At 26.7% G+C, this 25,812-nt stretch overlaps 3 protein-coding genes across 4 annotated transcripts; 2 read left to right on the forward strand and 1 right to left on the reverse strand.

Annotated features, from left to right (window-relative positions):
• Positions 1–3,125: 3,125 nt before the first annotated feature.
• Positions 3,126–7,955, forward strand: LOC145202126 (hexokinase-4-like). The gene is made up of 7 exons (XM_090082245.1): positions 3,126–3,968; positions 5,247–5,777; positions 6,227–6,406; positions 6,598–6,710; positions 6,803–6,958; positions 7,367–7,517; positions 7,674–7,955. The coding sequence occupies exons 1-7, from the start codon at positions 3,918–3,920 to the stop codon at positions 7,875–7,877; spliced, it is 1,386 nt and encodes a 461-aa protein (XP_089938371.1). The 5' UTR covers positions 3,126–3,917; the 3' UTR covers positions 7,878–7,955.
• Positions 7,956–13,987: 6,032 nt separating this feature from the next.
• On the forward strand, positions 13,988–24,720 carry LOC145180645 (DEP domain-containing mTOR-interacting protein-like). 2 transcript variants are annotated; one of them, XM_090083064.1, is made up of 8 exons: positions 13,988–14,344; positions 14,489–14,609; positions 14,818–15,002; positions 15,219–15,407; positions 15,558–15,653; positions 16,484–16,554; positions 22,684–22,788; positions 24,256–24,720. In XM_090083064.1, exons 1-8 carry the CDS (start codon positions 14,119–14,121, stop codon positions 24,397–24,399), a joined length of 1,137 nt encoding a protein of 378 aa, XP_089939190.1. In that variant the 5' UTR covers positions 13,988–14,118; the 3' UTR covers positions 24,400–24,720. The 2 variants fall into 2 exon arrangements, 1 of the variants encoding a protein (XP_089939190.1); XR_016451112.1 differs by having other exon boundaries at positions 14,061–14,344; positions 15,558–16,325; positions 16,370–16,554.
• LOC145194703 (uncharacterized) lies at positions 19,181–21,860 on the reverse strand. The gene has a single exon (XM_090083063.1). It carries the CDS (start codon positions 21,411–21,413, stop codon positions 19,608–19,610), a length of 1,806 nt encoding a protein of 601 aa, XP_089939189.1. The 5' UTR covers positions 21,414–21,860; the 3' UTR covers positions 19,181–19,607.
• Positions 24,721–25,812: the final 1,092 nt, after the last annotated feature.

A 25,812-nucleotide genomic window follows, 5' to 3' on the forward strand; every position in this document is an offset into this window, starting at 1 on the left:
AGGTGAGACATAAAATCCTCCAGCTGATTGGCACCATAATACTATGATTGTTTTTACTTTTTCAACATTTGTTAAGCGACTAACTTTGTTTACCCTTTAGGATTAACTTCTCTTCGCTCGTACATATGGAAAATCCTAACTAATCTAAATTGCATTTCATGGAGGAATATCCTGCATGTAATTGATATTAAATATGTCTTTTTCCAGTTCATTTAAAAAACGATTAACTTTTTTTTAGTTCGATGGGACGCTGCAATAATGTTAACTAAATACACTTAATAAAGTTCGAAAATCATTTTTTTCGATATGAAGTAAAAAAAATTTTCGATAAAATTTCTATTAGTTGTAATTTGGTATAACGAGCGCCACTCTGCGCAGATGCTTTTACTATTCAAAACAAAAGTATTTATTCTAATGGTATTAAATAATAAAAATTAAATCGATTTTATTTTTCAAAATATTTATAAATGTGTTGTAATATGCAAAAATAATACAAAAGCATGAAATATTAAATCCAAATTATAGAGAGAATAAATTTTAATGTAAAAGTTAAATATAGTAAAAAATAATACCAGGTAAAAATTAAATATAGTAAAAAATAATACCAGGTAAAGATAGTAATATCAAAGTATAAAATATAACAAAAAAAAAAAAAGTTAAAATAATAATTTTTCAACTTTTTTCTTATAATCTTTTATTGATTTTTTATAATCTTCTATTTATTTTTATAATCTTCTATTTATTTTTTATAATCTTCTATTTATTTTTATAATCTTCTATTTATTTTTTATAATCTTCTATTTATTTTTTATAATCTTCTATTTATTTTACATATTTGCAAACAAATTTCAAATGAAATAACTTTTCAAAAAATCCAACTTTCGAACTTATAAAAAACATATTGAACAATTTTATCTTTAAGAAAAATGATATCATTTTAAATATATTATATTTTTCCATTATTTTTAGTTGATGTTATTTTTAAAGATATTTTTTTTAATGAAATTAATTCTCTATATAATTTGGATTTTACACTTCATGCTTTTATATCATTTTAGCATATTACATCACAGTTATGGATATTTAAAAAAAAATAAAATCAAAATAATTTTTATTACTATCGTGTTTTGTTTTTTACACCGTTAGAATAAATAACTTTGTTTTAAGCATTCTTAACAACTTAATTCTCAACTTCAGAATTACTGAAATCTGATTAACAAAGAAAAAATGATTAACTGGTCATAACCTGCTAGACCTAATAGATGATTTTTAGCATTAATCTTTAAAAAAAAAAAAAAAAAAACAAAAAACAATCAAAAAGTTATCAAAAAAAACTTAGTTCGAAGGGGTCGTATTTATTTTCACTTGTTATAGCGTTCATCAGTGAAATAGTAATCATCTTATCGTAAATGAACCTGAGGAGTAAAAAAAAAAAGTAGTTTGAATAACGATCATTTGCAATATGGCTGATCTTGATACAAGATACCAATATGATTTCAATGACCAAACTATTTCACATTTTTTGTTGTATTTTAATGGTGTGTCGAAAATATATCTCTATGCTTTACATTAAATTACTCGCCGTATACCGTATATTAAGTCTATCAAAAAATACTCTGATAATCGACCACCAAAATTTGGTTCATCTCCAACTGAATGCTGTTCAGGCGAAATGAGCTTTATAGTCGTTCCAGAATGTTCCGTAGTTTTATTTTAATACACCAATTGCAAGTATGTTTCTAGAATTTTCAATGAAGCTTTAAACGGCAAGAGAAAGTAACTTTTTGCAATGAAGTTTAGGAACCATATTCATAATTGCTTAGGTCTTCAGTTTGAAAAAGAACGGAACACAAATGAAGAAGTGAACGCAAGCGAGACAGTTCGATGGATAAAGAAAATATACCGAACTTCTTTTCGACGTTCACTATTAAATTTTCATTTATTCATAGCCGTATAGCCGTACTCCATGAAGAACAAGGAATTTCATAATGAACATAAACTGAAACAGGAGATTTTAACGGATTTCAAACTTCCCAGAACAGTTTTGGTAGAGAGGTATTGATTCCTTGAAGGGTAGAGAAAGGTTATTAATTGCAAGGGTAATTATTTTGACTACTTAAAGTTTTTGTATTAAGAAATATGGCGCACTTAATCTATGAATTGTTTTCTCCCGAATACTTTTGGACAGACCTAATATTTTAATGGCTTTTTTTTTTAGTTTTAATTGAACAAAGTTGAAAATAGATGATATAAATTAAATATAAAAAAAAAAAAAATAATGGAGCTAAATTTAAAAAGGATATTTACAAAAAAACTCCAGTTTTATCAAACTCAAAGGTTACAACCTCCATGCTGAAAATACTTTTAAAAAAAAATAAATAAATAAATTGTCCGGTTTTGTCGCTTTTTAACCCAAATAATGACAAGTATGCTACTTTAAACACCGAAATTCCAAAGAACGTCTCAACATTTTAACCCTGTGTAATCGATGGTGACATGAGGTATATTTTCTTTACCTGGTTCGATATAATTAAAGTTTTAAACTTTATGTGAATTAACAGTGAATCTGACAAAATAATTTTATACTTAAAATAAAATCCTTTTAATGCTTAGTAAGTCTTATTTTGAATTTGATTACGGCAATCAAACTCAAAATGACTAACAATCTGTTTACCAACATGTTAAAAACTTTAAAAGAAAAATTCATAGATTTCTTTGCACATAAAGATATTTTGTAACACTCCTTAATAATCACATGCTTTCCTATATAATATCTGTTTCTTTCACTTAAAATCTTTATTTCGCGTGAATAAAAGCTAGAAAATATGATACAAATATAGTATAAAATCTTCAAAATTTTAAGTTAAATAAATCAAAATGTTCATCGATAATTTGTTATTTACTTAAAGCTAAATCAAAATCTTATTTTTCAAATAATTATGTGAGTTGAAGTTTTTTTAGCGGCAATGAGTGGTTAACCAAATAACTGCATGATTGTTATATAAAAAAACATTACTGCTCAGTAGAATTGTACGCTTAATATCTGAAAGTTATTTATTCAAAAAATCATTGAAGGATGATCATTATTGATTATTTATAGTCATAACTATTCCTTTAGTTCTAATGGTGAAATACTTGGACCAGTGTACTAAATAAACTTAAATACTTGAGTTAATTTAATGGATTGATCGCTCGATTTCATAATAATCATATTGTATTTTCTGTTTGTTGTAATGTCTTGCTTTTTGCATTTACCTCCTGAAATGACATTCAGTTTAGCTAGTGAAAACTGTTCAACCCTTTTAAGATTTCGTAACTTGGCAAAAGATTTAATTCTGGGATACTCAGTGGCTTATGAAAGGTGTTTTCTAGACTAAATTTTTTTTATTATTTGGTAATACTTTATTATTAGAACTTTGGATTAAAGAGAATTAAAAATTTTCTTTGATTATAATTCTTTAATAAGTAGTTATAATTTTTTAATGGGTAATTATAAGAGGGTATGACGTTGAATTGCGAGTAAAACGTCAAACTTCTTAGAATTATAGATTGACGTTTTTGGATTGCAAAAATGCATTAAATTAGTAATGAGTATGAAATCTTTTTTTCTTTAATTATCTTTATTCTTCAATAATCTTTTTAAGTTTCAAAAAATTTTTGTAATAATATATCACTATTTACTTTTACTTTGCACTTAACATTTTTTTTTTTTCAAGTGCGGATCATTTTTTTTATCTTTTAATGCACAGCGTGCTAATAATCAACTCAACATTTCTATTAAACGACAAAACGCTTCTTCGCGCAGAACTTTAAAAAAGTCTGTTTTCTTTTTGAAATACGATATGCACGAAGGTTTAATCTTTAAAATATAAACTTATGATGATTTATTTCTGAAAGTAAGCTGTGAAATTACAATAATGTATTTGTCGCAGTTAAGACGTGCAGATTTACCCGGAAGATGGGAGAAGGTATTGATTTGTTTTTAACTAATTAGATTGTTCGTATTTAGAAAAACTATAGCTTATTATATTCTAGCATAATAAAATAACTTAACGTTAAATATATATTATAAGCAATACTGCTTATATTATAACTTAAATAGCAACCTTGCCAGTGGATTGGATGAACGGACGAAAATTAGGACTTTTAATGTTTTTTAAATTTTTTTTTTTTTTTTTTTAATTTTTTTTCATGCATAATGAAAACTTACTTAACAAAAACGACCTCTAAAAATAACTTTTGAAAACATTTCTTTATTTTACTAACTGTTCTCTTTATGTTTTTTGCAATAAAGTTATCAAATTTTATTTTAAAAAAAAAAGGAAAAAAAAGAATATCTGCCACCACAATATTTACTTATAAAACTACTTTAGGAACATAAATAAAGTTACCTGTATTTGTGTTGTTCTTGATAACCATTATGTATTACATTCTTAGTTACATTCTTAGTTTAGCATAAAACAGGGAAGTATTTTTTTTTTTTTTTTTGAAATTTACTAGTTTTCTGTTGGAATGTTTTAAAAACAGGCTTTAGTGATTATCTAAGTGGCTATTCTTTTTTTATTTTAATCATGTTCCATATCTACCAAATCACCTAAGAAGTAGTCATACTTAATATATCCCATTTGCTGTTCTTATACTACACAAAGTATTTAAAAATCACTACACAAATAACTCTACATTAAACTCAACATTTTTATAAATATCTTTTAAATGAACAGAATTGTTGATGAGCTAATAAGTTTTTGTTTTTTTTTAACCATGAGTTAAATATTCCTACAGATAATTTATAAAGGTCTGATTCCCTTACCAAATTATTTAATTATAACTATGTAAAGAAATGAGTTAAGCACAATATTTTTATTCTTTCTTAAATTTATTTTTATTAAAACTTTTGTTTATTATAACCAGTGAAACCAGATAGTAACAAAACAAAAATGTTACTGAAACACAAATTTATTTTGATAAAATTAAAACTTTGCTGATCGCAGTGGGTTTCAATAGAAAGAGAAAAAGGAAGCTTTAGATAACAAAATTATAATTTGCAAAAGAAAATATCAATTTTATCAATAGCACTTAAAAATTGAAGCTGTAATAATGTTATAGTTTCTATTTTTAAGTATCATTGTCATCATCATCAAATTTAATTACCTTATATTTGAGTTATAGTATATAGTGCTTTGTAAATTATTCACATCTTTATTCATATTTCTGTATTTTATTTATAATTATTGTTTTTGGTATAGGAAGAAGTAGACAAGCTGTTTAGCCAGTTTGAACTGCAACGATCGCAGCTGGAGAAATTAATTAATGTCCTTCAAAAGGATATTATTGATGGTTTGTCAAAAACTAATCATGACATAGCACGATGTAAAATGTTATTGACTTTCGTTCGGGAAGTTCCGAATGGTACAGAAAATGGAAACTTTTTTGCACTAGATTTGGGAGGAACAAATTTTCGTGTTTTACTTGTTCAGATTAATGACGGAATAATAAAAAAACAACAAAAAACATATCCTGTTTCTAAAGAATTAATGAATAGTACACGAGATGCATTATTTGGCTATATTGCACAATGCTTAGCGTTGTTTGTTAATGAAACACTTGGTGAAGATCATAAACACATTGATGTAGTAGGATTCACGTTTTCTTTTCCTGTAAAGCAGATAAGTTTAACTAAGGGAACTCTTATAAAATGGACAAAAGGTTATAGCATTGGTGGAGTTGTAGATCATGACATCATTCAGTTGCTGGTAGAAGCAATTGAAAAGCGGCAGGCATGCAATTTTTGTTAGTTCTGTTTTCTGTTTTTTTTTTTTTTTTTTTTTTTTTATAGTCACGGTTTCAATATACATAATATAAGGCAACAAGTAGTATTGAGTTAGTGTTGGAAAAAGTTAGATAGCCATCCTACTTTTTTCAGCTTTATTTTCTTTTACAAGGATGTAGTAAATCAATGAATTCTTTAGTGATAAAAACTATGATGGATAAAAACATAGATTTAAAATGTAGCTATTTTGTAGTTGTGAAAACAATATTTGCTTTGAGTTTTAAAGTGGGAAAATTTCTAGAAAGTGGTGGATTTTTTATTTTATTTGAATCTATTTTATTTTATTTGAAATCTCTAACTTTAAAGCTTGGCATGTCTGGTATTTATTTAAAAGTTAAAATTTCTTTTTACTGTTCCGTGTATTTTTTATGTAAACATTCCTATTTTAACTTTCAGGAGATTTCTGTTGGTAAAATTATCTTATTAAATGATACAACTGGTGTCATGATGTCTGGAGCTTATGATGATTCAGAAGTTGCAATTGGCTTGATCTTAGGAACTGGTACTAATGCCTGCTACATGGAAAAACTAGAAAATATTGAAAAATGGGATGAAGACACATCAGGACCTCAGCAGGTTTTTATATTTATCCTAGATTTTTTGAATTATTTATTTACAAAAGTAAACTATAGCAAGTATTTTTGAAAAAAATTGTTTGCGTAGTTACAGTGAATCACAGTTTTTCAGAAAATTAATTATTTGTTAAAAACAGAGCAGAGAAAAAATGGAAGAAAAAAAAAGCAAATGTTTAATTTCCATTCTCTTAGGTTATCATTAACATGGAGTGGGGAGCATTTGGAGAAAGAGATCAATTAGCTTTTGTTGCAACTAAGTATGATTTGATGGTGGATGAGAACTCTATGCACCCTGGACAACAAATGTATGCAAATTTTCTGTCTTTATCATGGTTCTTAGTAATTTTAATTTGTAATACTTTGATTTTTTCTGATTTTTAAAATTAATACCTTTAAGCTTTGAGAAGATGATATCTGGAATGTACCTCGGAGAGCTTGTGAGATTATGCATTGTTGAACTAATTCAGAAATTTATATTATTTCGAGGAATCTTAACAAAAGAAATTTTAGCGACTGATAGAATTTCTTCTGAAGATGTTTCTGTCTTCTGTGGGTAAGTCTTTTCCAATGAAGTGTGAATTTTAAACAAAAGGAGAATAGATTATAAAGATTTTTATAAATTTAAGACATTCATCCTTCATGGTTTTCAATTGCAAATGATGAAGAACTCATAAAATACTGTAATAATTTAAGGTAATTTACAAAATATAAAAGATCAAGTTATTTTTTTTACTATTTAAAATTATTTTATTGGAATTAAATCTTACATTTGTTACATTCTAGTTGATATTTTAATTATTATAAATGATATTTAAATTAATACTTTATAAGTGTTTTTTTTTTTTTTTTTTTTGGGGGGGGGGTTGAATTTTATTGTATTAACCTAAAAATGAATGTGTCTTTAATAGAAATTTAATTGTCTAAATTTCTATAAAGATATTTTTAAAAATTTTTATTACAGAGGTGTAGCAAGGGAAGCAATCGGTATACTTTCCAAACTTGGTTATCAAGATGCCTTGATAGAAGAAATCATGCTCATTCAAGATTTATGTTTTTCGGTATCAAGAAGATCAGCAACATTAGCATCTGCAGGTCTTGCAGCTGTTATTAGGGTATCATTTTACCATACATACCACATCTTGTATCGTCTTTTTTTTTTTTTTATCTGCTCAAAAATAATCATACAAAAAATTAACAAGTTAAGATTTTTCATTTTTTTCCATGAGACTTAAGTTTCTTTGTCAACATGTTGATGTTTTTATTTTAAGCGAATGGGGAAAAAATCAGTTTCTGTAGCGATCGATGGAAGTTTGTTTAAAAACCATCCTACATTTAAGCAATTTATGTATGATGCCTTGCGGATGCTATTACCAACTGTAACAGTAAAGTTGAGATTGGCTGAAGATGGATCTGGAAAAGGAGCTGCTCTTGTAGCAGCTGTAACGCAAAGATTAGACAAATCTTCAAGTTAAAATGTTTTTGTTTGATGATTGGCTTTTTGTTTACTATTTTTACTCTATATTCTTTTGAATGAAAATCTATTAAACTAATGGGTGGTTTTTGCTATTCTATTGCCACTTCCTATTGATTTGTATTATTAATTACTAATAACTTTTAATTGTAAGCCTGTAGAGCTAACAATCATTGTTTTATAACTGATTGATGCCATCCAAGTAAGAATTGCTGAAAAAAAAAGGAAAAATTATTATGGTTTTGATTGAAGCCTGTTAAAGTTTGGTTATATCCTGTTTTATGTGGTTTTTTTTGGATTTAAGTATTTAAATAGTATGTATTCACTGAAATTTAATCTCTAAGAAGGAGCAGGAACAAACAACAACTGAATTTTACATTTTTACAGCATTTAAAACTCAACGTGTATATCAAATAATACAAAACAAACAAAAAAATTTAAATTAATGCAAATAATAATATTTATACCATTCTTTTTAAAAAATTTTATGGAAATTTATAAGTATTCTATAAGATATTTCTTTATTGTTAATTTATAGATTTCTAATTAAAAGATAATGAAGCAAATTTGGATATTTTGTGGTAGAAAATTTAGTTTTAATTAGTTTAGGTTTTCGAGTTTCTCAAATCGTATGAAAATTAAGAAAGTTATGGAAAATTGCATATAATATCCAGGTTATAGTACAACCTTATCATGATGGCCGAAAGACAAGCATCATTTAAAGCAATCCCAATCATTTACACTCTCAAGATATTCAATCAAGTGGTTAATGGACGCTTAAAAAATACTTTAGGACAAAACTATTAGAAAAAAAATAAAGATTTTAAGAGACCTATCTTGCAACAAGTGTTTCACCAAAAGTTCATACAGTCTTTTATCATGTACAACACTTTATCAAATAGAAAAAACTCTTTCTTGGGAATCTAATCAGAGCAAGCTGCAGAGACACTTCATCACTCAAGATTAATTGGCAAAGTTTCAAACATGCAACAACTCACCCACAAAATGGAGAAAAATTAAAGAGCTGTGTTGTAGATTTCAGTGCAAAACGCATCTAAATCTATTTTAGATATTATAAATGAGAATTGCTTTTTCTAATGATCTTTCATGAATTTTGTTTATTTTGTGTTGTTTAATACATATTTCGAATTTTGAATGCTGTAAAAGTTTAAATTCAGTTGCCATTGGTTCTTATCAGTCAAATAAAGTAAAATTTTTAAACTTTCTTACTCCTTCTTAGAGATTAAATTTCAGTGTCGGGTCAGCCAGATTCGTAAGCATTCACTATTTTACGGAAATGTATTGTCAATTACTCAACACAACTATTCGGATTTTTCAACATTTTAGAAATGAGATGGAAGATTAAAAAAGAAAACCACTTGAAATATATGCTTTATTACTATTAGTTTAAAGTTATATGAAAAAAATTAGGCTAACAGCTTGCTCTCATCCATGAAACCATTTTCAACAAAATAAAATAAAACATTTTTCCAAAAAAAAGGTATAAATTCTTTATCGTCCATAATTATTTGTAATATTAGTAAATCATGGTGTAATGTGAATAAACGGTTTATAAAAAATATGCTGAGAGAGAAATCATAACTTTAACATGGTTTCATATTATCTCAAGTGGATGCTTACAATTTCCTCACTTAATCATAATCTTCGAATAAACTTTGATGAGTTTTGTGGTTTCCACATCTTTTAGTTAAAGCTACGGACGCTAAGAAATAAACATTTAATTTCGTACTAAATTTCCAAAACTTATGGTGTAGTTTTTGTCAGTGTGTTGCAAGAAAAGTGCTCAATGGTACAAATTGTAAAAAGTGGTAAAATTCGAATTTCAACTGTATGAAATATAAAAATGAACAAACTAAAAGTGTGCCATATTCGAAACAAAAATTTTTTTATAAAGACGTAACATCAAATTTTGTTTACTTTATAAACAAATGCTTTGGGTCGACAGCGCCGAAATGTAATAAATGATCTATGTAAATAGCTTTTTATATTATCAAGTTTAGCTGTTAGTATTTTTATCATATTTACTTTAGTTTTTATTTTGAAACTATTTTGAATAGTAAAAACAGTATTATTTCGCGTAAATAACCGTAATAATTATGTTGATTTGTTTTACTGAATCCTATTTACTTCAAAACTGAAATTATTGTTGCATATTAGTCATACACAACATCTTGTAAAACTAAACCAGTTAAATGCAGTTTATCAATGGCTCTCATTTTCATTTTTGATATTTTTCTGAGTGAATACAGCTAGCTGTTACTATAAAAATATAAATCAATATAATCAATATCAGTTGTTTTGCAATTACAGAGCTTCGTAAACATTCCATACAACATATCAGTACAATCTAAAATACAAACTAAAATATCAGTACAATTTTTTTGCGCAACACAACATCCATCACCCAAAAAATGTGCGCAACTTTGCGTAAAGCGCAGTTTACAATGCCATGCAATAATATTCTGGATTCGAACTAACAACGAACTTAAAAGTTTTCACTAATTAAAATCAATTATTTGCATTTTTTTTTCGCTTTGTTTAGTTTTATAATAGAGTCTCTTATTAAAATATAATAACAATCCACCATGTAGTGGTGGATTGTTATTGTCTTTAAATAAATGTAATCCACATTTTTTTGCACTTTTCACTTTTTTTTAAAAAAAAAATGCTCTATGCAAATTCCTGTTCACTATCATACTAGCTTGTATTCAAAATTTTAGCTTTGAAGGATCTTTAGAGCAGCTAGAAGCGGTTTTTCATAAATTTGAATTTCACTCATTTTTTACAAAAACAGTAAATGTTTGCAGGTTACTGTTAAAATGTAAAATATTTTGTCTCTTATCCTCAAAATTTGATAAGTTCACAAACTGTGGTATATGTCCTACATAAATATGCCAGCTTTCATTAGTTACAAGTTCACACAGCTTAATATCTCTATTTACTAAAACAGAAAGTGGTCTCTTCTTACTAATTTTATTTTAGTTAAGATTTTCACGCTCCAACAATACCTACAAAATGTTGGCCTTTGAATTGAGTTTCAAGACCAGCAAAAGCAATAACAACTGCTCTTGGAAAAAAGTATCAGGAATGCTTTCAGACTTTTTAAGATGTAAAGAACCTACATCAATCCAGTCTAGATGAGTGTTCATCAAGACTGGAATTTAGAAACCCCAGTGCATAAAATATTACAATCATAAAGCAAATTTTAGATTTTAGAAGCATAAAATAACAAGTATAAGAAAACTCTCCACACCTACAACCTTCCTTTTCATGATTAATAATTTTAATAATTTTTTTGCGTCCACCTTTTTAACCCATCCTAAGACAAATTCAAAAAAAGAATCAAGAGCCTTGTATGCTTTTGATTGATCCTTAATAAGAGGCTCGAAGTGAATAAAAAATTATTCACTCTGTTGGGATAGGTAATATTTAGATAATTACCAAAAAATACAAAGAAGTTGATAAGAAGATAAGGATCAATGTAGTTTCAAAATCTTAAAATAATTTTATTAATGTATCGCTGCTATGATTGGGAATCAAGGTTCGAAAAGTAACCACTTTCAGTAGACATTGCATATTTATTAGTCAACAAAGTGTTTTTTTTTATTTTACGTATACTGGTTAACAGATATTACGAAGGTTTTGTATTCTAGCAAAAATTTCCATACATAATAATCAATTCCATACTGTTCATTAGAGCTTTTTTTCATTTCCGCTTTTTGATTTGTTGAGATGAAAATCCTTGTTTATTTTTTTGTTTTTTTATTGGTACGTATTCTAAAATACTAAAATTCTCAGCAACATATTTCGGTGACCTGGCATCATGGTAAATACCCGTATTTTGTTTTTGTATAGAGTATCTGTAAATTTCTCCCTCGTCAATATTCTTTTCAGATTTTCGGTTAAATTATAAATTTCCCATTCGTATGAAACTTTTTTTACTGTAATTCCATTTATAGTACCTTTTTTTTTTGGTACAGTTCCGACAGTTTTCACACAGTGAAATGTTTAGTTAACCTTCATAAAATAACTTTGTAAAATAACTTAGTGATACTGATGAAACATTTTAAATCCAATTAAAGTCCTCTGCTGCTTGTAAAATGATTAAAAGTTAGAGGAACCACTCTCTTTAGTTACAGCATGTTGTACCATCGAAAACAAAAAATATTATACGTTACAAAATGTTATACGTGTTATATGTTATATGTGTTCATCTATATTTGAACTTTTCTCACTTTAAAATCTCTTTCTCTTTGAAAATACCACTATATGTTATAGTGGTATTTTCAAAGAGAAAGGGAAAAATGAGAAAAGTTCAAATATAGATGAACACTTTGACCAAAAGTCCAAAGGTGTTGTTAAGAGAATCTTTTTGAGTAACTTTTGATGGCATATTATTTTATCTAAACATCGGTTAACTCGAACTTTTATTATTTGGGACCAATGATATATTATGTATACTAGATGTCTAACTTGCGGGATTTTATTGGACGAAAAGTGAAGCCGCTTTTTTTGTTTACAAATTTAATCCACCATTTGTAATAAGGGCAAGAGCTATATCCAACGTGTGAAATAAAAGTAAAAATGAATATTGAGACCATCTAAATTTCTCAATAAATTAAAGATACTTCGAAAACTCGTTTTAATAATGACTTAAATAAGTAAAAAATAAAGAACCGAGTGCTTTAATGTAGTAAACTTCTCACGTTTTAATGCGATTGTTCACTTTTTGCAAAATTCTTTGTTAAGAACTGGAAATCTGTGAAAAAATGTCACTTCCTTTCATGTATCTTTTAGAACAACCATACGCAGCTCATTAATTCACTATATTAATGTTAACTTTTAAAATGTCATATAGGTAGATAAGCTTTTTGCACGAATTAGAAATGGCTTCCAAGGCTTCACTTTTCGGATCGAAGTTAGACATCTGGTATATATAATATACCATTGTTTGGGGCTGTTTTCTTTGGTCCCTCGAATATGCGATTTACCCGGATTTAACTGTATTTCGATGAATTCGATGTTTTATCAAAATGTGTTGTAGTGAAAAAAACGTGTTTTCGTGCTTGAACATAGGAAAACAGCTTTAAAACAGTTTAATGTTTTCACAAGTATGTACTCTTAAGTTTAAACTTTTATACAAGACACTGTATAACTATTTATATTTGTACAAGAATCCAACTGTTGCTTGATGGCTTATAATTGATAACCTACCGAAACACAGATTATGCAACTCTCTTTTAGTTGCTGTGGCTTCAGTTTCAAGTTAACAGATGTTTCGATAGAAATTAAAAAAATAGAAAATTTCAAAAATAAAAGTTTACTTTTTTGCTTCTGCCTAAAATATTTTGAGTATTCTAGATATTGATACCTGAAAGGCAAAAGGCCCTAAGTGACATATTTGATGAAAATAAGTTTTTGTTGAAAACTTCTTTGTATTGTTAGTCTACATTTTTTTCCAAAACAAGAACCCTCACATCTGAGGTTTTAGGTGTTTTAAAAGAAGAATTCAAAAAGTCCTATGTGAGTTGACTATGATATATTACGTAAGAAAGTCCTATGTGACAGCAAAGTTTTGTGGAATGCTCAGACGTATGTTTTAATATTATTTGATAATTTTTGCTTGTTATAATTTGTAATAGCAGGTTGTAAATAGATGAAATAGATTTTCCATAAAACCTTTTTCAATTGAGATACTCAGTTTTTTAGCTCTCCTGAAAAGTTGTGAACTTAGGGCCTTTTGCCTTTTTCAGGTAAAAAGGCCCTAAGTTCATCTAATAATTATAAAAGCCTCTGCGGTGAATTTTTTTTTTTAAAAAGGCGGAGAATGCTTAAGTAAAAATCAGATTTACGTGAAGAACAAGCACGTGTCAAAACATCATAGTCAAACACGCGGTTATTATTTTTTCTGAACTATGTTTGGAATCCACACAACTATCTGAGATAAAATCAGCTTCTTGATGCCTAATAGAATCGACTCTATAGTTGCTGTTTTGTATACAGTTTTGTCTAATAAAATTGGTATAATTTTTTAAAACCAAATTGCAAAAAGATTATTTAGCGTTAATTGCATTTCAAAGCTAATTGCATTCCTCTTTTAGTGTATTTACAATGTCCTAAATTTTATTAGGTTATGCGATTTAGTATTTTATTATTAACTTTGAAGATAATCTTATAGCTAGATAAAATAATTAAAGATAAAGAAGATAACATAACTAGTAATGCCATCACCTGAAGAAATTTTAGTTGTTGGAGAAATTCTTCGATTAAAAATGCATAAAAATAAATTTTTAATAAAAAATCGCAGGGATGATCATGGAAGTTATCCACATGCATTCATTGGTCATGAAGTTGTTGATTGGCTGGTAAAGAATGAAGAGGTGCAAAATAAAAGTGTAGCTGTGACTGCTATGAGGATTCTCCAGGAGAATGGAATTTTACATCATGGTATAAAGATTTTTGGTGCTCTTTTTAGGGTTACAATGTTGATCATAATAAAAACATTCAAATTTAAGTCGACTTCAATTTCTTGTTTTTTTGATTTCTTAAATTAAATTTAAACTATTTACAATTTTAATTTATTTTGCTTAGTATTTGATGATCACAGCTTCAAAGATGATAGCTGTTTTTATCGTTTTCGAATTGATGATGGTACTTTTTTTGTGGATTCCAAGTATTTATACTATCATCAGGGAATAGTGATACATGAGAGGTTAGTGTTAAAGGGTGATTTGTGAAATAATCTTATAATTTTTTTCTGATATCAGCCTCTTAAACATTACGTTAAATTCTTTTTCTCTTTGTATTTTTTCTCTTTGTGAAATTTTCCTTGTATTATGTTTGTTATTTTGTTTAAGATTATTTTTTTCTCTAAAAAAAACTAATTTTACTACTTTTAAATGCAATTTTTTGTTTTATAGAATCATAACTGATAATGGAAAGAGTCTTTTACAGAGTCATATCTGTGATGATTTTTGTGTTATTGAGAATTGTTTTAAAGCATCACTATTAGTTCAATGGCTACTTTTAAATGACATTGTTACTGATCAGATGTCAGCAATTAGAATGTGTCAGTGTTGGCTTGATATTTTAATAATCAAACCAGGTAGTTGTTAACAATGAGTTCTTTTATTTTGAAATCAAGTAGTCTTTAGTTTTGAATTTTTTAACAAATTTGTTTTTCATAATACTTGTTTTTTAAAAAAGTTTATCTTAAATTACTTTTTTAACTTGATTATTAACTTGAACATTTTGTTGTAAATTTAGTAAATAAAAAAGAACTGTTAAAAAGCATCAATTAAAGGGTTTAATTCTTGTTTAGTGCTCACAGAAACAGCAGAGTTTTCCAATGACAATACAATCTACCAGTTTGTATTTGACTTGAAATCTCCTATGACTCTAAGCAAGTCATTAAACTTGCATATTGAACATCTTCATGACCATAATTCACGGAAAAGTAGCTCAACAGATAGTATGAACAATTCCAGGAATCTTATTGCAATATGGAGAGGTAAAGTTTTAACTTTCATCTATGTTTTATGTATATTGTTAACATTTTTCATATTTTTTAACAAATTAGTTACACTAATTATATATTTTTATAATTTTAATATTAATTAGTTTTTCATAATTATCATAATTAATTTTAAAAAATGTTTAGGTTTTAATGACAACAAGGTACAAAGCAAGATCTCTGAGGAAGATAATTATGTCTTTATGACAAGTTATAATGAACCTGCTACTCCTATAAAACCAGGTTGGTTGTTTAGTTTATTTATAATACTATAAATATAATTGCCATGCAGTGTTTTATGGTAAAGTTGTGCTAAACTTGTAAGAAAACATCTCTTTTAGTTATTCCAAAAGTTTATTCTGTGCAAACAAAAAATGTTGAACTTATTGAAATGTTCAAATTGAAATTTAATATGTTAATATAAAATTTCTGTTAACTCACCATTCTTCTTTAAAAATAATTATTGTAATGTTAACTAAAAAGTTACTAAATTTTCATACAGACCAATCAAAGCTTAGAAATACCTTATAGTATGATAAAGCTTAGAAAGAAACCTTACATATTATAGCTTTTTTCTCATATTGCATTTTGTTAATCAATAATAAAATTTAAATTCAAATGTTTTATTGCCATGATTTAAATGTTTGAAATTTGAATTTAATGCGTTAAAAGGAGCTTAAACATTTTTTGTTATGTTTTGAGTTTAAAAAAAAAATCTTTTAATGCTTGGCTTTTGATGAAATACAAAAAATGTAATTTTATTATAAGCATTTTTTTTTACTAGATTAGTTCTATTAAATCTAATGAAGGCTTATGATGCATATTGCATGTTTATGTATGTATGTATGTATGTATGTATGTATGTATGTATGTATGTATGTATGTATGTATGTATGTATGTATGTATGTATGTATGTAGGTAGGTAGGTAGGTAGGTAGGTAGGTAGGTAGGTAGGTAGGTAGGTAGGTAGGTATGTATGTATGTATGTATGTATGTATGTATGTATGTATGTATGTATGTATGTATGTATGTATGTATATATGCATACATATATGAATGATTTATGTTTAAGCTGTATTCCGAGATGTGACTATTGAAGAGCTTCTTAGCAATGACAGTGATTATGCTTGGAAAAATATTCGGGTAAATTGTCAATTTGTCAATTGCTTTTTATGTTATATTGCTAAAAGGTTTGTATGGTTAACTAGGAAACAACATTTAAAATAGCTCAAAATGAAAAGTGGTCATCAGCATAAATAATGTATGTATGTATGAAAGTGTATATATATATATATATATATATATATATATATATATATATATATATAGATATATATATAGATATATATATATATATATATATATATATATATATATATATATATATATATATATATATATACACATACACACACTTATAGGGCTCACTTTTTTAATTGTAATAACTTTTTATTAATCCATGGGGCCCAGCACACTGAATTTACTTGAAGCTGAATTGGAAAAAAGGGGTTTATTTACTTTTGTAAATCAAATATCAAAGTTGAAGCCTTCCAAAATGTGAGTAATTCAGTATTATGGTTGATGCTTATGATCAAACAAATCTAAACATTTTAAAATGCTTTCAGCTTAATTTATATAATCATAAGCTTTGAACTAGAGCTGCTAATAAGTATTAGTATTAAGTGGAATTCAGGTTGAAAATCAATTGCAACTGTGACATTGATGATAGAATTGTTGTCACATTTTCAAATACAAATAATCTCAAAACTTTTTTAAAATCTGAGATCACCCTTCTAGGTCCATGTGGAACCTCCTAAAAAATTTTGTATGTTTGAAATGGAATGACCAACCTGTAAAAGTATATACATGACATTAAAGCTTCCAAATCTGGAACTTGTCAGAGTACCACATTGCTCTTGATGTTTGACCTTCTTTATAATCCAAAAACAACCCCTAGAAACAACCAATAGAAATGTTCAAAAGCTGCTATAAAAATTTGTAAGGGATTGAAGCATAGTTTAAAAAAGTAGATGACAACATCACATTAAAATTTTGGCCATGAATACTGATGACAATAGTAAAGTCTTGTGCATTTTTGTCACTATTGTTTTATTGGATTTCAATATACAGATTTCCCGATTAATCTCGCCCATCAATATCTCTTTGAAACAACTTAATAATAAACATAGTCTTTGATTTAATAACAAATTTTTTAAAACCATTTTTTAGGTAAAATAACCAGTTCAGTAAAATTCTTCAATGTAGAACATCAAGCTCTATTTTGACATCTTGGTTTAAGTTGTGGGGCACTGGTCTTGAATTTCATGGAGATGATTTATTGGATTGCTACTGTGATTGAAATGCCCTACTAAGACATGTACCAGAAAAAATCTGCGCGGACATTATAAAGGATATTTATCTAACTATTGTATTTGGATATTGAATGTTATGTATATTTTGAAAGTACATATATTAATATTTTTAAATTTCACTTAAGAAAGTTTGTGAAGTTTTGTACATGAGAACGCACGCACTGCGTTTTACACTCGACATCAGCTTTTGCACAGTAGTTTCCTTTTGACAAGAGCCGAATATCTTTCGATAGGACATAGTTCCGGACAATTTGGTGGATTGCAGTGTTTTTCAACGAAATCTACTTTTTGTTCTCTAAGCCAGTTTAAAGTTGTCCCAGAGTAGTTACATGATGCTAAATCAGGCCAAAATAACAGGTTACCCGTGTGTGTTCTTAAAAACGGCAAAAGACGTTTCTTGAACATTCTTTTATGTATATTTTGGTGTTAATTGTTTCACATTCACAAATTGCTTGCCAAACTAAGAATTTTTGAGCGAATTTTTGCATTCCAATGCATTTATATTTGGAATTCAGTTTCTTGCGATTAATTGCTGAATAATATTGGTGTCCTGGAAGAGATCGGAAATATGCAGCACAATAAGTTTCATCGTCAATAATCAAACAAGATTTTTTAGCACATAATTTTTTATAGAGCAGCTTTGAACATCGAATTGCGACATTTTCTTGCTTTTCTTCATGACGAGGAACTTTTCTTTTTATAAGATTTATAACTACAATTTCTCATTTCTCTTTGTATAGTGGAAACACTTGTCTTAAATTTATTCACTAATGTTCGAACAGAAATCTCCGGTTTTCTGTCTAAGGCATCTTTTACCTTTTTACCAAGATCTCGTCTAACAAAACATTTTTTTCTTCCACTTCCTGATTTTCTTATGATTGTACCAGTGTCCTTAAATCGTTTCACAACGCTCTGCACTGTTCTCAAAGCAATCTGCAGCTCTTTAGAAATTGTTTTGTTTGATACACCAGGATTTTCAGCGAGAAAATGCAAAATTTTTTCGCGCTTTTTATCTTGATTTGATGACATTTCAATTAAAGCTAATTGTTTTAACAACAGAGTTGTTTAAATTTTGAACAACATTAATACAATCACATTTTAAAACAATTAGCTATTTTAAATGATGTACGGTTTCCGTAAACACTACATCAGAACACGCGCAGATTTTTTCTGGTACATGTCTTATTTTCTTATAATATCCTAGTAAATCTTATAATATGCTTGTAAATCCATGTTAGTTTTGTTAGTGTTGTTAGTAATGTTAGTCACTGTTAGTCACTAATGTTAGTAGTTAGTAATGTTAGTCACTGAGCAAAAACTGAATCACTAGTTACAATTATGGGCACAACATTTATTGTTTTGCACATCAAGATGCTTGTTAACTGAACTTTCAAGATTTTTTTTTCTTTCATAAGTAAATTACCGTGGTGTGACGTAAGAAAGTCCTAGTTTTCAATATCTCAATTTATAAGAGCGAATTAATACTAAAAAATAATGAATTCGAATTCTTGCTTTTTGATAATATTGTAGAATAATAAATAAATTTTCAGTTTTACCCTATTTTAGGCGTGAATCCATTCAAAAAAGTCTTGATTTATGCTGTAATGTAATTCGAGGTGATGACAAAAAGAAAGTACTATAATTTTGTACGGAATAAAAGAAAGTCCTAATAAGTAAAAAAGAAAGTCCTAATGTTTAGTATTACATATTTCTTGAAGATTAAAATGACAAGTACACTAAAGACATTATTTTTCTGACAGAGATTTATTAATTCTACATGTGATATAAAATTAAAAATTCTTTTCCATTATTCTACGTATAATTTTACTTAGTTTTAGACTTTTTAGCTGCTTTTTCTTGTTTTTCTTTCAAATTTTCTAGCCGAATTCGCTTTCTTTCCTGTTTCTCAGACTCTTTTTCAGCTTTTTTTCTCTTTCTTTCTTGCTTTTTCTCAATTCTCTGTCTTTCTAATTCTTCTTTAGCTCTCTTTTTCTCCTCTAAACTAGCAATATATTCGTCAGATGTAATGACTGATGAAACTCTTGTTGCTTGTCTTGGTACTTTTTTACTCTGAAATTCTTCTGGATTAACAAATATTGAATCGAAAACATTGTCATTTGCTTGCAAACGTCCTTGAACTGGTGCTAAAGCTGTCTCATTATAATCAATTGTTGATTCTGGTTGTGTTAAGTTCTCATTGCTTACTGGAGTTTCCTCTAATAGCATTTCTAGAACCATGTTCTTTTCTCGAGTTTTGGGATCAACACCCTCTATTTTGTCCATTTTCTTCTGCCAGTAATAAAATAAGGCTTCTTGTTCTATTGCACCTGTCCAATACATAAGATTACGATGGGCTCTAAAAGATTTTAATTGCTCATCTGTAATATCAGTTTCTAAATCATTTTTGGCCTTATCAATTGGACTTAACAGTTCGGCTATAACCGGAGTTTCAGCAGATTCTTTAGGATCCCTTTGAATTTCATTTTCTTGTACACTTAACGGGACTTTTGTAAGATCCAAATTTTCTAGTAAAAAAGGACACAAACCGCAGCATTTAAATCCATTTGGTATTAAAGTTGGATTTTCCTGTGTTTTTGCAATTGCAGTCTGGAGCAGGGGTGCAAATGTCCTTTTTGGTAGAGCAACTCCAAGGTTTTGCATTCTCCATTCTGTGACTATGTCGGTCCAAATATCTTTTGCAACATGAAAGTAAACTCGGTCCAATGGTTGTGCAAAATGGGTGCAATTAGGTGGCAAACAAATGATGACAATACCATTTTCTCTGCAAAATTGTCCCAAATCTAAGGTCAAATGTGATTTGTGACCATCTAAAAAAAGAATTATTGGCAATTGGACACTATTTTTCCTTAAAAATTCAATGAAAGGTCCAGATATATAATCGTAAAATGTTTGGGACATCTGGTAACCTTTGGCTGATTTACCCATAACCCAATCTTTAGGAAAGTCAGCTGCAATTTCTGGTGGAATTCGCCGTTCATATGGATACAAAACCAAAGGTGGTGCAAATAAATTACTTGCATTTACTGTTATCATAACTGAGAAACTTTCTTTATCACTATTTGCAGTGATGTTATACAATCGTTTATTTTTTTGTCCAATTGCATTTTTAATAGATGGACACAGATCAAAAGATGACTCATCAAGGTTCCAAATTCGATTAGGATCCTCAAACGCAGACAATAAATCATTTTTATCCATATACTCTGCTATTTTTTGGAACCACGTTTTAATATCTTGTTTGGAAACAAGTGTTCTGTGTTTTGGAAGTGTCTGAGCCTTTCGAATCGAAAGTGTTGAATGTCTCTTGAAAAAATTGCGTGCCCAACGAGAGCCAATTACTTTTTGGTCAAGATTCATTTTATGTGCTAAAATAGATACACCCTTAAGAAGAAGTTTCTTTGTGACTGGCATACCAACATTGGCCATATCAATTAGCCAATTTTTAATTTTAACCTCTACGTTTTTATCAAAAATTGTTGGACGCCCTATTTGACTCTTTGCTCGACCTTGTGTTCGTTGAACAAGGGTTGTCTTAGGTATTTTATAAAATTTAGATGCTGCATATATTGTCATAGTCTTCTTTTTTATTTTATCCAATGCTTCATCCATATCCTGTTGTGAATATGGTTTGTAAGATCTTTTTGGGCCTAAAACAAAAAATTAAATTATTTTTGTAAGGCTAGGACTTTCTTTTGTATACGGTAAAAAAGAGGAAAAAAGAAAGTCACATCAACTTTTTCGTAAAAATATTAGTTTTTACGTGTAAATCGATCGTTTTTACATGCAAATTCCAAACTTACCACGTTCATGTGCCATTATTGATCAAAATAGTTTTTTAACAACAAAATTTTTACAATAAGAAACCTAATTTTTCACCATACAATTTTTGACGCAATGTTCAAAATGGCATTAACTTATATTGACTATTTACATCTCAGTAGAATAAATACTCTGATTGGCCGAATTCTCCACCAATCCAGTCAATTTTTTTATGGAAAGTTTCTTCAAAAACATTTAGTTAAAATAACAAAAAGTATTTTTTCAAAATAATTATTTTATAATATACAAAATTTATCATTTGTTATATTAGGACTTTCTTACAGCATAGGACTTTGTTAGGTCACACCACGGTAATTAAGTTTAGGAAAAAAAAATCAGGTATAAAACTTCCAATACTATTTATTTTTTATTGTTTATTAAAGTTGTATCAAGGAAATAAAAGAACACGTTTCTAAACGTTAGAACAAGTATTCATTTCAATTTTTCTAATTGTTTGGCCAATTAATTGATTTAACAACAAAATAAGAATTTGGTGACACCTATTTTAATGTTAGTATATGTTATCTTTTTTTTAAATATTTCTTTTGTTCATTTCTTAGAAGTAACTTTTTATTTTTTATATATTTGTAATTTTGTTGTACCTTATATTGTTTATCACTGTTGCATCATGTTTTGTTATTTATCACTATTGTATCATGTTTTGTTATTTATCACTATTGTATCATGTTTTGTTATTTATCACTATTGCATCATGTTTTGTTATTTATCACTATTGCATCATGTTTTGTTATTTCAAAATGTTGAATGAGTTTAACAAAAATAAGGATGTCAGTTAAAATGCGGGTTTGAAAATCTATGTTATTTGGTTTAGTAAAGGTTTAAATCACATGGGCACCAGATCATATTGTTTATGTTAAAAAAGCATTAGCCACCAACTCTTGTTTCATTTAATCTGAAATGATTCAAGAATGCAGAACACTGTTTTCTAAATGTTATATTACAATAAACTACATTTCTTTAGTTATAACAAGTTGCTTGAAATAATTGATTTTGATTGCTAAACACAATTACTTTTATAATTAGAAAATCATATATTTAGATTGATTGTGACTCATTTGGTTTTGGCTTTGTAATTAGAGGAATTGGTCCTTGTTATGTACAGGCTGTTGATCCTACAAGTCCAGCAGCTGCAGCTGGTCTAAAGGTGTTTGCTTGGTTTTGATATTTAATCTTTTTTTACACATCTTATTTCATTCTTTTTTGTTTCATTCTTATCATTATCTTTTACTTTATCATTATTATTATTATTATTATTATTATTATTATTATTATTATTATTATTATTATTATTATTATTATTATTATTATTGTTATTATTATTATTATTATTGTTATTATTATTATTATTATTATTATTATTATTATTATTATTATTATTATTATTATTATTATTATTATTATTATTATTATTATTATTATTATTATTATTATTATTATTATTATTATTATTATTATTATTATTATTATTATTATTATTATTGTTATTATTATTATTATTATTGTTATTATTATTATTATTATTATTATTATTATTATTATTATTATTATTATTATTATTATTATTATTATTGTTATTATTATTATTATTATTATTATTATTATTATTATTATTATTATTATTATTATTATTATTATTATTATTATTATTATTATTATTATTGTTATTATTATTATTATTATTGTTATTATTATTATTATTATTATTATTATTATTATTATTATTATTATTATTATTATTATTATTATTATTATTATTATTGTTATTATTATTATTATTATTATTATTATTATTATTATTATTATTATTATTATTATTATTATTATTATTATTATTATTATTATTGTTATTATTATTATTATTATTGTTATTATTATTATTATTATTATTATTATTATTATTATTATTATTATTATTATTATTATTATTATTATTATTATTATTATTATTGTTATTATTATTATTATTATTATTATTATTATTATTATTATTATTATTATTATTATTATTATTATTATTATTATTATTATTAATATTATTATTACTATTATTATTATTACTATTATTATTATTACTATTACTATTACTAATATTATTATTATTATTGTTATTTTTATTATTATTATTACTATTATTATTTTGATGCTAAAACTGAGCAGATGCTTTTTTCCAGGGAAAGAAAAGTTTAATTTTTTTGTTTTTTTAAATCAAAGATTATTTATTTTTTTCATTTTCTTCCAATTAAAAAGTTCGTTGAGTAAATTTTCTTTTTGTAAAACTTAATGAAATTTTTTTTCTTGATAAGTTTTTTTGTGGTAAACTTTCAAGTTCACACTTCCTAACTTAAAAAAAAGTTATTGTATCTTCCTATTATAAAAAAGTTGTTGTATCTTTCTAACATATAAAAGTTATTGCCTTCCTTTCTTATACTAAATTATGTAAATATTAAATCAGATTTTTTAATGTATATTTAACTCTCCCTTGATATTCGAGCAAAACTTGTTTTTTTTAAATTCATTTAGGGTATATTTAATTTCCTAATTGACTTTTTATGCTTAAAATCTAATTCTTCAAGAATCTATCGTTTTTATTGATTTTTTTTTTTTGGAATAGATACGCATGTATATTTACTCTGTAAATGGCAAAGTGGTGTTAAATATGGGCCATAAAGACGTTTCTCATGAAATTGATAAATGCTCATTCGTTGAGCTTGTGACGCTGCAGAAATTCAGACGAAAGAATATTGCTAGTGAATAACCAGGGGTAATAATCCTGTTTGGTTAAATTTTCTATAAAAAGGACATTTTTTTGTATATAAATATTTAAACATGGCCAACGTCGTTGTTTGCATGGTGCATACCTTTGTATATATTTACGTATGCATGCATGATTAAACACGCACAACTGCATCGGTAACGGGTTATTGTTATGGTTGGTTTTATAAAACACGCGTTGGCTTTTATTAAAAGAAGTTGTTTATTTTATACTTGTTTCATTTAATCTGAAAGCTACGCTTCGTTTGTTTAAAATCATCTTTTATTTTGTTTGATGAATAACTTTTATAAGTTTTCAGTGAAATTTTTTATTTCGTGCACGGGAAATTTTTAAAAGGCTAAGAAAAAGAAGATCCATAGAACCGGAGATAAAAAACTCTTCAAAGAGTCATCGCTATAACTCCCCAATGAATTAAATGCTTGTCACTAGAAATAAGGATTATTTTTCGCAATTTTTTTCTAAATTTTAATCTATAAGGAGCATAATCTTTTATGTCGTATTCAATTCAAACAATAAAGGAAAATAATGCATAGCGTAGAGTGAAATTATCAAATCAAGAGTTGTGTTCAGAATGAGAGTGGCGTTAATTTGGCATAAATAATGCAATGCAAAGTGCGACTTAAATAATGGCTAAACCGTATAAGTCGAATCTAGTAAATAAATGTTTAGGATATCTGAAATCCCTACTGTTTTCGAGTTTCTGCTACACAAAATTGAAAAACATTTATGAAGAAATACGTTGATCTGTGTTAAAAATAATAGAATTAAAAAATGTTGATCACATAATATGAAATAAAATACTATTTAAAAATAAAACACTATTTAAAAATTTCGGAAATTGTTGTTCATAAAAAGTGCAGTTTTAGGATACAGTAAGTTATTTAAATATATATATATATATATATATATATATATATATATATATATATATATATATATATATATATATATATATAAAACGAAGAAACAACAACTATGTATGGTACTTAAATTTTCATGCCTAGCGGCAATCATCAGCCATGAAATATATATATATATATATTGCTCTATTTATACAAAATATTGAGCACTCTTAAACGAACAGGAGATATTGTATTTGAATATAATACAACTTGAAATAGCTGTATATATATATATATATATATATATATATATATATATATATATATATATATATATATATATATATATATATATATATATTGAACAAATAAAATTATTGGGTCAATAGTGAATAGTGTAGATCCTATAGGGCATAGAGCTAATCCATCTCTCTGTAGAAAAAGCATACTAGTTCTTCTTTGAGCAATTTCCCGCTAATTCATGGTGATTTTGTTGTCCCTAAATTCCAATTAGAGTAGGCTCTGGTACTATAGCTGGTCACCTTAGCAAGTA

This window comes from Hydra viridissima, unplaced genomic scaffold (genome assembly GCF_058129835.1).
Source record: "Hydra viridissima isolate aposymbiotic clone 2 unplaced genomic scaffold, HvirCarnegie_v1 scaffold_3, whole genome shotgun sequence".
Taxonomy (NCBI): Eukaryota; Metazoa; Cnidaria; class Hydrozoa; order Anthoathecata; family Hydridae; genus Hydra; species Hydra viridissima.

What these genes read in the sequence shown, in the direction of transcription:
- LOC145202126 (XM_090082245.1), top strand. Translation starts at nt 3,918, where the DNA reads ATGTATTTGTCGCAGTTAAGACGTGCAGATTTACCCGGAAGATGGGAG. An exon ending in TACCCGGAAGATGGGAGAAG is followed by an intron (nt 3,969 to 5,246) that starts GTATTGATTTGT and finishes TTTTTGGTATAG; the next exon opens with GAAGAAGTAGACAAGCTGTT. An exon ending in ACACATCAGGACCTCAGCAG is followed by an intron (nt 6,407 to 6,597) that starts GTTTTTATATTT and finishes CCATTCTCTTAG; the next exon opens with GTTATCATTAACATGGAGTG.
- LOC145194703 (XM_090083063.1), bottom strand. Translation starts at nt 21,413, where the DNA reads ATGGATGAAGCATTGGATAAAATAAAAAAGAAGACTATGACAATATAT.
- LOC145180645 (XM_090083064.1), top strand. Translation starts at nt 14,119, where the DNA reads ATGCCATCACCTGAAGAAATTTTAGTTGTTGGAGAAATTCTTCGATTA. An exon ending in GAATGGAATTTTACATCATG is followed by an intron (nt 14,345 to 14,488) that starts GTATAAAGATTT and finishes TATTTTGCTTAG; the next exon opens with TATTTGATGATCACAGCTTC. An exon ending in CAGCTGCAGCTGGTCTAAAG is followed by an intron (nt 22,789 to 24,255) that starts GTGTTTGCTTGG and finishes TTTTTGGAATAG; the next exon opens with ATACGCATGTATATTTACTC.